At 31.5% G+C, this 14,617-nt stretch overlaps 1 protein-coding gene across 5 annotated transcripts in view; it reads left to right on the forward strand.

Annotated features, from left to right (window-relative positions):
* The window catches only part of LOC114327669 (CLIP domain-containing serine protease HP8-like), a 106,799-nt gene extending 92,589 nt beyond the window's left edge, over window positions 1-14,210 (forward strand). For 4 of the 5 annotated variants that reach the window (XM_050657287.1, XM_028276348.2, XM_028276347.2 and 1 more), the window contains 2 exons: window positions 8,651-8,884; window positions 13,714-14,210. In XM_050657287.1, coding sequence (XP_050513244.1) covers window positions 8,651-8,884; window positions 13,714-13,886 — 407 coding nt within the window. In that variant the 3' untranslated portion in view covers window positions 13,887-14,210. The remainder of the gene's footprint in view (window positions 1-8,650; window positions 8,885-13,713) is intronic. The other variant, XM_050657288.1, reaches the window with a different exon arrangement.
* The last annotated feature ends 407 nt before the right edge of the window (window positions 14,211-14,617 follow it).

Here is a 14,617-nt window from a genome sequence, read left to right on the forward strand (position 1 = left end):
GGAGGTGTCACCAGGAAAGTGTACCAATAAGTTTTCAATTTAAAAACCTTTTAGTAATATTTTTAATATTTTCGATATTAATAATTTACTATTAGGATTGAAAACTACTTCGTTTTTCAATGCCAGATGGCGCTAGCCACCTACTATCATCACTTCAGTTGCAATGGGTGGGAAAACCTCTCGATACGAATCAGTTAAAATATGGAGAACAGTGCCTACGTTCCTTCCGATGAAGCCTCCAATAAGAGCCGAAAATCGCGATTCAAGGGACTGGACTGCACTCCGTATTCTAATTGAAAAGTAAGATTGTTTTGCCTTCGCATTGCAACCGAATAAAAATGGTATACATTTTTATTTTATAGTCGTATTACTCCGTAGAGTAACTAGGTGCATTTTTCCGTTGGAACTTTACCAGCTGCAGACGGGGGATGTGAATTGCATAGTGTAGAATTCCTTCCCTCTCGTCTTCACTGCCGCATCCATTTGACTTGCAAATTGTAGAAGTCTTGGAGGTGTCACCAGGAAAGTGTACCAATAAGTTTTCAATTTAAAAATCTTCTAGTACCTAATATTTTTAATATTTTCGATATTAATAATTTACTATTAGAATTGAAAACTACTTCGTCGTCAATTATGTTAATGTTTATATTACTGAATAGAGAATTAAATAACCTTTCAAATGAGCTATCACACAACTCCTACTCTCATTTAAAAACATCGATTACGTCATCACCCCCAGATGGATGACGTCACTAGTATTATATATATGCCAAAAAGTCCTAATTTAAAAATAAAAATCGACCTATCTGAGGATTTCACTTTAAATTTGCCATTCTCGAGATAATGAATTTATGCAAACTCAAACGTTCTCACTTATACTACAGTGTGATTGCCCGCTTGATTAGCAATTAAAAAACAAAGGGGTTTTCGATATTGTATTGCAAAAAACTCTTCGGGATTTCATCAATCAATGTTTAAAGAATATCTACCTACCTTGGCTACATTGAAATTTTTAGTTAAATTTCCGATTTAGGGTTAAAAATGGCCGATTTCACAATTTTCAAAATTTTTAATCGCTTATATATCAAAAACTATTAACCTAAGAGAAAAATCACTAGAGACCTTTTCTATTTGGAATGATTCAAAAAACCTAAAAAAACTTTTTTCGATGCAGAAAAAATAATTTGAGAAAAAACCCCTTATCTTTCCCCTCGCCTGACAAGGTCTTTTGCTCTTCAGAATCGCCTGTCATTGTACACATTTTTTCTAATTGACTTACTCAAACACATATGTACTTAAATTTAAACTTTACAGGAGAAAGTTTATTTTACCTCCTAAATTTGCACTTTTCGATTCACCTGGTAGATACACGTGCAAGGATGATGCCTGCCAGGTCATGGTTTTTAGCCTTGGTGTGCTATGAATTATCACTAGACAAATTTCTAGCCTTACGGGACGGCCGTTAGTCGGAGGGTTCACTAGCTCTTAGACTATAGTTTGACATCAAAATCTCTATTTATATTCAAATGATTTTTAATATAATCTAGTATTGTTAAGAATTACTTGTATAGCTAATTTTTTAACTTTAGTATACAGGTTTGGTTGAAACTCGGAATGAGTATTTTATGAGTTTTCTTAAATGGAACACCCTGTATTTTATTATTGTATTGAAATGATATTTTATGGTTCTTTATTTCTTAAGCATTGCCTATGCCTAAATGTTTTAATTTGTGAGTTATTGGTGATTCAAGCCAAACATTAATTTCAACAAAATATACGTGAAATTTTATTAGGTTGGTCTTGAAAATATTCAATCACAAATAATTTTTCGGAAATAAATACATATTAATCTAGTTTGATCCTGAAAATTACCAATAATAGTTGAGCTATTAATATACCTACGTAGTTAAGAGTGTTGTTACGATTAACAATTTATTAAGCACAAATTAAACAGTTAGGTATACGGAATGCTTCAAAAATAAAAAATTACCATAAAATATAATTTCATTATAATACTAAAATATAGGGTGTTCCATTTAATAAATTCCTCCTTCCGAGTTTCGACCAACGCAACGCTTTAAACTAAAATTAAACATTTAGATATACTAATAATTGTTAAAAAAAGTATACTATATTAAAAATCATTTGAACATAAATAGAGTTTCTGATGTCAAACTATTACAATCCTACAGGATGTGAAAGTTGATACGAAATTAATAAAAAACGTAATTATCTTTGAAACTAGCCTGTATAATATTACAAAACTTCATATTTTAAGAAAGAAGAAATCGAGGCCCATCCAAAATTATAAAAATATATAGGGTGTCCCATTTAAAAAGACGAAGTTAAAAGCAACTTTTGGTACAACCAGAAGTAGAAAATAGAAAAAATAATTCCATTAAATGGATCACTCTTCAAAACACATTCATTCCAATTTTCATAATAGTCCAGGATAATAAAGTGGAAATAGACCATGTTCGGGACACTCAAAGATCCAGGCAGTTGACTAATTTTTTAGTTATTATAGACTTATAGGAAGAAGACCTACCTATTTCCTGACTAGAGTTCGCGTCCGTTTTTTAATTATTAACAATTTAGTGCAAAAATCGCGATTTTTCCGATTTTTTGCACCCCATTCAAAAGCTAAACAGTTGACATAAAACTACACAATTTAATTTTTTAATATATTGAAAAACCTTCAAAATGCCGATTTTAGAAATTTAAAAAGTTAATCTGTTGCTACGCAAACTGCAGAACAAGTGAAAATCGTTATTTGTTAATAAGTTTTACTAAACTTCTTTAGAATTTTAGTGTTTCATCCAAAGTTGTGTATTGGGGTACTTAACAAACCCTCAAAATTTGAGACCGATCCATTAATTAGTTTAAAAGTTATTTCATTTGATTATCCCAGAGACCTTTATTTTGCAATAACATAAGACAGAAAATAGTGAAGATAAGGCAATTCTGCGTATGTTAAATGAAAGTAGAACAATGGTACTATCAAAATAATCTAACAAAAAGATAAAAAAATTATCTCATATACTCAAAAATACTAATGCCACATTTTTGAAATTGTGTAGTTTATAAACATTTAGAACAACTTTAAAAATATTGTCCGTAGCAAAATCATTTTATATATTCGAAAGGTTGGTATTTTCCAAAAAATTTTTAAAATGTTGTTCAGTTGGTGACTAATCGTGGTAAGTGAATGGGGAGCTGGGAGCCGACAAATGCACGAGTTCAAAAACTAAAAAAGGCAACTTAAAACTACTATCATTTTCTATATCTCTGGATCTGCTGAATATATTTTGATCTTTCTTTTTTTAATTTGTATGTAATTTTTCTGTACATTACAAATATGTAATTCGTCTATTTGCAATTTGACATTTATTAATTAATAAAAAGTTTAATTTGTTTAAACAATTTTTATAAATAGTTTAAACAGACTACCATTATTAATTTTTGGTTGTGACGATGAAAGCATGGTCACAACCAAAAAATGAAACAGAGTTTGCAGATCATATAACTGTATATCTACAAAACAGACCCCCTACATATGATATAAATCAGCTAAATAAATTAATTACTATTACCATAGCAGAAGCTCAGAGGAAATGTTTTACGGTCAACAAGAGAGAGGAGAGAATCACTGCTAACACCAAACTTAAAATGGTAAAATGGAAGAAAGAAGAGAAATGCTAAAAGATAAGAATATAGAACAACAAAGGTTAAATAAAATAAACAAAGAGGTCTCTAAAGCTATAAGAAAGGACATAAGGGCATATAAAAATGAGAAAATCTTGCAGACAATCGAGCATAACAAGAGCATCAAGATATTAAGAAGGAAATTGACGAACAGCAGAAAAGAAATTATCAGACTCAGGGGAAAAAATGGCAAACTAATATCCAATAGAGAGGAAATGCTAGAGATGGTGGAATACTTCTATAAAACACTATATACAAATAAACTTGACCTAAACCCTACAGAACATTCACAACAAAAAATTATGAATCAAGGTTCAGAGGATATTCCCGAGATAACAACGGCTGAAATCTATCATGCATTAAAGAAAACGAAAAATAACAAGGCACCAGGAGAGGACGGAGTAGCGGCAGACGCGCTAAAAATCGGAGGCTCTGCTCTCATCAGGTCAATCAAACACCTTTTCAATATATGCTTAGAAAACCAAGCCATACCAGCTGAATGGAATAATTCTATAACGCTCCTCATACATAAGAAAGGAGATGAAACCGACCTCGAAAACTATAGGCCAATTAGTCTTCTAAACCACCTGTATAAATTGTTTGCTCGAATAATCACTGCCAGAATTGAGAACAAGCTAGAAACATGCCAATCTAGAGAACAGGCAGGTTTCCGTCCTGGGTATGTTACAAATGACCATCTAACTTGCCTAAAGGTCCTAATCGAAAAAACTGTGGAGTACAACCGGCCGCTAGTTCTAGTATTTGTTGACTACAAGAAAGCCTTTGACACTATCAAAATGGTAGCCATATTAAGAGCTTTGAGAGATTGTAGAATCGAAGAAGAAGAAGAAGAATCGACTACCGATATTCCAACATTATTCAACATATATACGCAAATGCCACAACAGCAATAAACCTCTATATCCAAACTCAAAAAATAAAACTAAAAAGGGGAGTTAGACAAGGAGATAACGTGTCACCAAAACTATTCAATGCCGTAATGCAGCATGCATTCCAGATGTTAGAATGGGAAAAGAGAGGTTTGAATATCGATGGCGAAAGGCTGAACCACCTACGATTTGCAGATGATATAGTTTTAATAACCGACGACTTAAAGGAAGCTCACGAAATGCTGCAAGAACTAAAACGAGTTTCTCAAAAAATAGGGTTGGAAATAAACTTTGGGAAAACTAAAATGATGACCAGTTTAGTACCTAGCGGACCACTGACACTAGAAAACTGCCATATCAAAACAGTTCACAAATACATCTATCTGGGCCACGAAATACAAATAAGTAGAGAAAACCAAACATGCGAATTATCTCGAAGAATAGCTTTAGGAGCAGCATATGGCAAACTAAGAGACGTGTTCAAGGAAAACATCCCAATAAAGCTAAAAAGAAAAGCATTTAACCAGTGCGTACCTCCGGTGCTTACTTATGGAGCTGAAACACTGACATTGACGAAAACATCAATAAGAAAACTACAAGAAGCACAAGAAAGGAAAGATCCATGCTTGGCCTAACTTTGAGAGACAGAATACGAAATTATGAGTTACGGCGAAGAACTGGAGTGGAAGACATCATAAAGCGCATTACGAAGTTGAAGTGGAAATGGTCAGGACACGTCGCAAGACAAAGAGACAACATATGGACAAGGAAGATCTAAGAGTGGCGGCCAAGGGCGGAGAAACGAAGTCGTGGAAGACCACCTACCAGATGGACCGACGATATTAAGAGAAAAGCGACAAACTGGATTGCAGCTGCCCAGGACAGAGAAGGGTGGAGACATCTTGAGGAGGCCTATGTCCGACAGTGGACAAATTTGGCTGTGTGATGATGATGATGATGATCATTATTAATCATACAAAAAGTTATCATTATTAATCATACAAAAAGTTAAGGTATACTTTAATAAATAAATTATCTTCAATAAATAATTAGCCAATAAAAATATGTTATTTATTAAAGTGAACTTAAACTTTTTATATGATCATTAATAATACTATGATTAAAAAAAATTTTTTTGTAAAAAATATTTTTTCAGGTATTATCTAAACAAATTAGACTGATTATTTCATTCATAGGAGATTCTGACCAATAGAAAGCTACAGAAATCTGAATTAAATCGATAATTTTTGATAATTGCCCGTCGTTAAGTATATTACGTCAGATGTCCTTCGTTGCTACGAAAAAATACATTCAGTGACATTAATGCCAATTAATGTTTTAAAAATTATAAAAGTGATGACTTTCAATCGTCAAATATTTATAAAAACTTTTTGTTTAATTGTACTAATTTATACTTACATAAATAAATTACAATAAAATTTTGGTTTTGAACAGTTTTATTCATGAAATAATCGCAACAAATTGCACTCGAACTCTAAAATTAATATAGAATTTTTGCCCTTGTGACACTTTGACATAATTTCACTCGCCTTTGAAATTAAAACTGTCAAAGTGTCACTCGGGAAAAATTCAATAATTTTAGAGCTCTTGTGCAATTACTACTGATTATTAATTAATAAATTTATAAACAAATTGCATATTTGTAATGTACGTAGAAATTACATACAAATTAAAAAAAAAGATGAAAATCCATTGAGTGGATCCGGAGATACAGAAAATTGTATTAGTTTGAATTTGCTTTTTCGGTATTTAAACTCGGTGGATTCGTAGGTTCCCGCTAGTATTCGTTTGAACTACAATTTTGAAAAATCGTAGAGGCTGCTGTGAAGATACAATGTTTATGCAAATGTGTTAACAAAAAATACAAATCCCATTATTTAAAATGAAATTGCTTAATTATTATAAATAAATTAGCTGTGAATTAAAAAAAAACACATGGCTAACTTTGTCCCTAATGAACCCAGGCTAAATTTTTTTATTTGAAAATTCGTGTTAAAATACTAGCTTCTCAAATATACAGGGTGTCCCGAAAAGAATGGTCATAAATTATACCACACATTTTGGGGTCAAAAATAGTTCGGTTGGACTTAACTTACCTTAGTACAAATGTGCTCATAAAAAAAGTTACAGCCCTTTGAATTTACAAAATGAAAATCGATTTTTTCAATATGTCGAAAACTCTCAAAGATTTTTTATTGAAAACGGGCATGTATCATTCTTATGACAGGCCCACCTTAAAACCAAATTATAGTGAAATTTTTCCACCCCATAAAAAATGTATGGGGATTTTGTTCCCTTGAACCCCCCCAAACTTTTGTGTACGATCCAATTAATTCATTATTGTGGTAACATTAGTTGAACACAACGTTTTTAAAACTTTTTCGCCTCTTAGTATTTTTTCGATAAGCCATTTTTTATCGAGATGCGGCTACTTTTTTACTATATTTACATAAAAAATTTATGGGGGTTTTGTTCCTTTAAACCCCCCAAATGTTTGTGTACGTTCCAATTAAACTATTTTTGTGGTACCATTAGTTAAACACAGTGTTTTTAAAACTTTTTTGTCTCTTAGTCTTTTTTTGATAATTCAACTTTTATCGAGATGTGGCTTCTTTTTCAAAATATACCAAAAAATTTAAGTTATAAATAAATTTTCAGATTATTAACAGGTGTCGATAATCATACTTAACCATATACAAATAGGTGGTGGATTCGACAAATATTCAAAATATCTCGATAAACACTGCCTTATGAAAAAAGTACTAAGAGGCAAAAAAGTTTTAAAAATATTGTGTTTAACTAATGGTGCCACAATAATAATTTAAATGGAACGTACATAAAAGTTTTGGGGGGGGGGGTTTAAGGGAACAAAACCCCCATAAAGTTTTTATGGGGTACACAAATTTCACTATAATTTTTTTTAAGATGCTGCTACCATAAAGATTCCTCATGTCCATTTTCAATAAAAAAACCTCTAGAAGTTTTCGATATATTAAAAAAAATCGATTTTCATTTTGTAACTTAAAAGGGCTGTAACTTTTTTTGTGTGCACTATTGTATATAGGTAAGTGAGGTTTAATCAACCTATTTTTGACCCCAGAATCTGTGGTATAATTTATGACTAATCTTTTCGGGACACCCTGTATAAGAAGATTGCTCCTACGGACACTATTTGTAAAGTTATTCTAAATGTTTATAAACTACAAAATTTCAAAAAATTGGCATTAGGATTTTTGATTATATTGATTAATTTTTTATCTTTTTTTAATACATTTTGATACTATCACTCTTCTACTTTCATTTGGCATACTCAGAATTGCCCTATCTTCATTATTTTATGTCTTATGTTATTGCAAAATAAAGGTCTCTGGGATAAACAAACAGAATAACTCTTGAACTAATTAATGGATCGGTCTCAAATTTTAAAGGTTTGTTAAGTACCCCAATATCCAACTTATGGGTGAAACACTAAAGTTCTAAGATAGTTTTAGTAAAAGTTATTAACAAATAACGATTTTCACGTATTTTGCAGTTTGCGTAGCAAGAGATTAACTTTTTAACTTTCAAAAATCGACAATTTAAAGTTTTTTCAATGTTCTAAAAAATTGAATTTTGTAATTGTATGTCAACTATTTAGCTTTTAAATGGGGTGCAAAAAATCGAAAAAATCGCGATTTTTGCACTTAACTGTTAATAATTAAAAAACGGACGCGAACTCTAGGCAGGAAACAGATAGGTTTTCTTCCCATAGGTCTACCATAACTAAAAAAGTAGTCGGCTACCTGGATCTTTGAGTGACCCGAGAAAATCCTTATTACCCTGGCCTATAAGTAGTTGCCTTTAGTTCTCGAGATATTTCTAATAGGCCTCATCTTATGTAGTTGCCTTTGAATACGTGTTATTGGTGCTTTACTTGTGTGTATAATTATCTACTATAGGCTCTGTGTATCATCTAAAAGATCGGTTATACGTCCTTTATATTTAGATATTTGTTTTTAATCCTATAACTAATAACTTTGTAATTAACGTTATAGAATTTATTAGACCAATATGCCTTCCTGAATCAAATAGAGAATTAAGCATATATGACTGGCTTGAAATAGTTGGTTGGGGTCTTACAGATCATGGCGAAACCAATGTCAAAATCAAAGTTAAATTACCTATTCGAAGGAGAGAGCTATGTGTGAGAGCTTACAGATCAGTAGGACTTAAGCTAAGTGACTCCCAGATATGTGCTGGAGGAATATACGGAAAAGATTCCTGCAAAGGTAAAAATTTTTTTTAATTATTACGGTTTTATTAGTTAGTATTAGCTTTTTTTACATTTTTTTTGGCTTACCTGTTTGTTCATCACTCGTCAGGTATGCGGGCATGTATGATTTTTACTACTAAATACCACATTTATGCCACTACCAAAAAAATATTAAAAACACGAGGACTTCTTCTTGTAGTTCCTTCTCCTATCGTAGGTTGGCTATCATCACAGCTATCCATAACTTATTGGCGGCGGCTCTGAAAAGATCTACTGAGCTGCAACTATACCACTCTTTTAAGTTTCTCAGCCAGGAAATTCTTTTTCTACCTATGGATCTTTTCCCCTTAATTTTTCCCTGCATTATGAGTCTTAATATCTCATATATCGTGCCATTAATAATGTGGACCAAATATTCTAGCATTCCTGTTTTGATGTTCTTTATCACCTCGTTATCCTTTTGTAGTCTCCTTAGCACCTCTGCATTCGTAACTCGTTGGATCCATGGTATTTTCAAAATCCTTCTGTAGCACCACACCTCAAATGCTTCTATTTTCTTTATGTTGTCTATTTTCAGTGTCCAGCTTTCCATTCCATACAACTAAGCCGAGAACACGTAGCATCTTAAGACTCTTATTCTCAGCTCCAGAGGAAGGTCTCGATTAACAAACATTTTTTTCATTTTTATGAATGCCTTTCTTGCAGTTTCAATGTTTGTTCTGATTTCTTTATCTTGGTCGTTGTTTTCTGTTACCTAGGTTCCCAGATATATGTAGGTATCTACTCTTTCTACTTGTTTTCCCCCGATATTTAGCCTTCCTACTGTCTGTTGTTTAGAAATACTCATGAACTTGGTTTTCTTAACGTTCATTTGTAATCCATATTTTATACTGACTAGATAAAATCTATTTATTAATCGTTGCAATGCTTCTAGACTATCTGCAAAAATAGCGGCGTCGTCTGCGAATCTTATGTTGTTCAAGATTTTTCCGTTTATTGATATACCCTGTTTATCCACTGATATTCCTTCCTTAAAAATAGCTTCGCTGTACAGAATGAATACCAATGGAGAAAACACACAACCCTGTCTCTACACCTCTTTTAATTTCTATGGTTTCCATTTCGACATTTTCATTTTCAGCTTTGCTTTTTGGTTCCGGTACAGATTGACAATAACCCGTATATCTTGACTGTCCACATCCTTTTCTTCTAAAAGTTCTACGAGTTTCTGATATCGTACTCTATCAACAGCCTTTTGATAATCTATAAAGCAGACATAGAGATCCTGGTTCATATCTAGTCGTCTTTGTGCGAGAACGTTAAAAGCGCACAGAGCCTCTCTCGTTCCTAGTCCTCCTTGAATCCAAACTGGGTGTCATCTATATCTTCTTCTATTTTTTTATACAGTCTTCCGTGTATTATTTTGAGGAATATCTTAAGTGTGTGGCTTATTAAGGAAACTGTTCTGTACTGGGAGTACTCTGGGCTAATTAGCAAAATACAAGGAAACGTTATTTACCAGCAATTTTATTGCTGGATTCGAATCTAATGATTGTATATATTAATAATATAGGTAAGCAAAGTCTGCAGATAGTGTGCTACTTTTTTATAAACAAAATGGCGCTCGAAAATCGTGTTTTTTTCAATTTTTGCTCTATAACTCCAAAGATTTTAACCTTAAACCAAAAAACTCAATTAAAAATTCAGCGTAATTAAATTCTGCATAGAGACGCGTTTTTCCCGATTTACTTAGACAAAAACTTTCCCCGGAAAATGCGGGGTTTTCCAACAAAATCTTTAATTTTCAACTACAATTTTAGATAAGTAATTGTCTATCAATAATTATATAACTTGGCAATATAAAAGCTCTTTTTTTACAGATTATAATTCCAGAAGCCGATGGGAATTAAATGAACAGCTTAGAAACAATTGAATTGTTAATTAAACATTTACGGTCGCTATAATAACCACACTATTTACGGTACATAACAATAACTATCATTTTTCTATAAAAAGATACTATACCTATCTAACGTTCTTTACAGAATTTGAAATTGGACTATCTAAGCGGCCTCAGGAATATTTTAAAATTATAAACAATTTTTTGCCTTATAAACAAATAGAATATCTCGGGAAATATTAAACTAAATTAAATCATGAAAACCGTATTGGAACAGAAGCTGCAGGGTGCTTCTTTTAAAAAATGTTTAATTGTGATGGGTAATTCCTAAGATACAACAGGTCAAAGTTGACCGGCATTTACGGCAAAGATATAAATAATAGGATCATAATTTTTAAACCGTCACCTTTTCGTTTTTGTCCTATTTCACCACACTAATTTTCATATCTTTAAAATACTCATAACATATATTATTATAATAAAAACTATCGATATTACGAGTGAAAATTGCCAAAAATAGCAAAATTCCAATCTAAAATTAGGTTGGAGAAAATATAATCTCAAAGTTCAAAATCGGCATACGTTAAAAAATGTATTTTCTCGGCTTCCCATGGAAAAATTTTCTTCATTATCTTTTTGTTCCCAAGTAAGTCGAGTAGAGCCATCTAACTAATGTATTATTAAATGTAAAATTGCTTTTGTTCTGTTATAATAGATAATTTATTTATAAAAAAATAAAACTACATATTTTTTCCAGTTGTAGACTTTTTTTAGATAAACTTACTACAGGTGTAACCTTTTAACGGTAAAAACACAAATATTCTCATTTGAAAGCTGTATAATTATTTAAACAATCTTTATTTAGACAAATTAAACATTTTTGTTATAATAAATAAATTAAATTATTATAACAAAACCAAAGCAACTTTGACATTTATTAATGCGTTAGTTAGATGGCTCCACTCGAGTTACTTGGGAACAAAAAAAGAATGAAGAAAATTGCTCCATGGGAAGCCGAGAAAATGCATTTTTTAACGTATACCGATTTTGAACTTTGGGATTACCTTTTCTCCAACCTAATTTTTTATTGTAACTTTTTTTTTGGCCATTTTCACTCGTAATATCGATAGTTTTTATTATAATAATATATTTTATGAGTATTTTAAAGATATGAAAATTGGTATGTACCAAGAGGATAAAAATAGAAAGGGGACGGTTTAAAAATTTTGATCCTATTTTTTATATCTTTGCCGTAAATGCTGGTCAACTTTGACCGGTTGTATCTCGGGAACCACTCATCCCAATTAAACGTTTTTTAAAGAAGCGCCCTGCCGCTGTTTTTCCAATATCGTTTTCATGATTTAATTTAGTTCAATATTTCCCGAGATATTCTATTTGTTTTTAAGCCAAAAAATTGTTTTTAATTTTAAAATATTCCTGAGGATGCTTAAATAGTCCAATTTTAATTCTGTAAAGAACATTAAGATAGGAACAGTGTCTTTTTATACAAAAATCTTAGTTATTCTTATGTATCGTAAATAATGTGGTTATTATAGCGACCGTAAATTTTTAATTAACAATTTAATTGTTGCTAAGCTGTTCATTCAATTTCCATCAGTACTGGAATTATAATCTATACGAAAAGAGCTTTTATATTGCCAAGTTCTATAATCATTGATAAAAATTACTTATCTAAAATTTTAGTTGAAAATTAAAGATTTTGTTGGAAAACCCGCATTTACCGGGGAAATTTTTCGTCTAAGTAAATCAGGAAAAACACGTCTCTATGCAGAATTTAATTACGCTGAATTTTTATTCGAGTGTTTTTGGTGTAGAGTTAAAACCTTTGGAGTTACAGAGCAAAAATTGAAAAAAAAAGACGATTTTCGGGTGCCATTTTATTTACGAAAAAAGTAGCACAATATCTGCGGACTTTGCATACCAATATTATTAATATGTAGAACCATAAGATTCGATTCCAGCAATAAAATTGATGATAAATAACTTTTCCCAAAAATGGCCTATTCTCCGATAATCTGTTAAGACTATAGTGTTACAAATGTGGACAGCAACCAATCATGGGGTATTACTCCTTTTGTGTATACCTTATTGAATAGATCTAAAAGTATATAAAGTGTTTCTTCGTAAATGCATTTAATTAGATCAGTGGGTATCTGATCTGGGCCTACTACTTTTTCGGTTTATGCATTTTAATTGCCTGTTTTGGTGACTACAGGTGTAATATGGTGATTACAGCACCATAGTTTTGATTTATAAAGTCATTTATTATGTTGAAGATATTTCTATAGATTATACACGATCCTCGAACAGCAGCTGGACAAATTTCAGTTTGGATTTAGAAGCGGACTTACAACTAGGAAACATTATTCAATATCTAAGTGTTAATTTAAAAAGTTAGGGACGTAAGTACTGATGTATTTGCATGAAAAAATGAAAATACGAAAACATGAAACAAAAACACTCAACAGCCTTCACAAAACATGGAAACGAGAAGAAAAATAAATTTGATTTTGACAAAACTAAAATCTTAAAAACTGAACATAATAAAAAAGAGGGAGCTGCTGGCGTCTATGGAAGTTAAAGAAAAACAACAACGCAATAAATGGTAAAAAGATGTCAAAAATGTATAAAATATATATTTTATTTTAATTTAAAATAAACAAAAGATAATTCAGGAAGCGTATGATGTGGAAGCAATTAATTGTTTAAATGATAAATAAAATATTAATAAAATACCACACTAATTTTGACATATTATATTTTAAACTTAATGCTTTATTTTGTATGTTCCTATGTTTTAACATGTTTTAATTTGTATATTTGTGTAATTATTCACAACAAATTTTTCATTCATGATAGGTCAACGTTCTTCTTAAATTATTGTATTATATATCTTTTGATATTAATAATTGTCGTCTTTACAGGTGACAGTGGGGGTCCCCTCCTAGGACATTTGGAAAGAGAGAAGCCTTATCAGTGGTATCAAGAAGGAATCATCTCATTTGGAAATCGTGATTGTGGTGTAGAAGGATTACCGGGAATCTATACAAAAGTTTCTAGTTTTTTACCTTGGATCCATAGTCATATTAGAGAGTAGTACCTAACTTAAAAGTATGTAAACTAGAAAAGTAAATGTCTCCAAACCAATTAATCATTTATGACCATTTCTATCAAAATTTAGTTCTTAGTAATTTGTTTTAAGCTCATGATTTATTTATCTTTTATTATAAGCATTCCACAAATATTTTGTTTTGATGTGTTTTGTGTTTATTCGCATGGTGTAATTTAAAAACTACACCTGCGAGCAAAAAATTGACTCACTCAATGAATTGTAGTTTATGCTTAGTAATTTCATGTTGAGTTCTTTGAATTAAAACAACTAATGCAACATAAATGCTTATTATACATAGAGTTTCCAAAAGATTATTGTTTTGTGCAAATTGACAACGTGTTGTAAAATTTGCTTACTTCTCTACCCACCTTCCGGTGTTTCATATTCACTACCCATCCCCCACCCATTGTGACGGGTATTTCTTTCAAGACGACAGACCCAGTAAAACACAGGTTAAAACAAAATAAACATATTCAAGGTAATTATGTACAGATCAAAATAAAAATGAAATTTAATTCTGTTTATCGTCCCGTTGCGGCGAAGTCCCCCCTGGATGGACGTCTGCAAAAGAAAAGCAAAATTAATAACAAAACGAAGTATCCTTACACCTCACTGCAGTGTAAGATACAAAACAGTCACGCGATTAAAATATTAATAGTTTATCGGGAGCTCGTTCACTTCATTTGCTACCGTTTAATTATGAGCCTGCGAATTAC

Source organism: Diabrotica virgifera, chromosome 7 (assembly GCF_917563875.1).
Source record: "Diabrotica virgifera virgifera chromosome 7, PGI_DIABVI_V3a".
NCBI classification, from domain to species: domain Eukaryota; kingdom Metazoa; phylum Arthropoda; class Insecta; order Coleoptera; family Chrysomelidae; genus Diabrotica; species Diabrotica virgifera.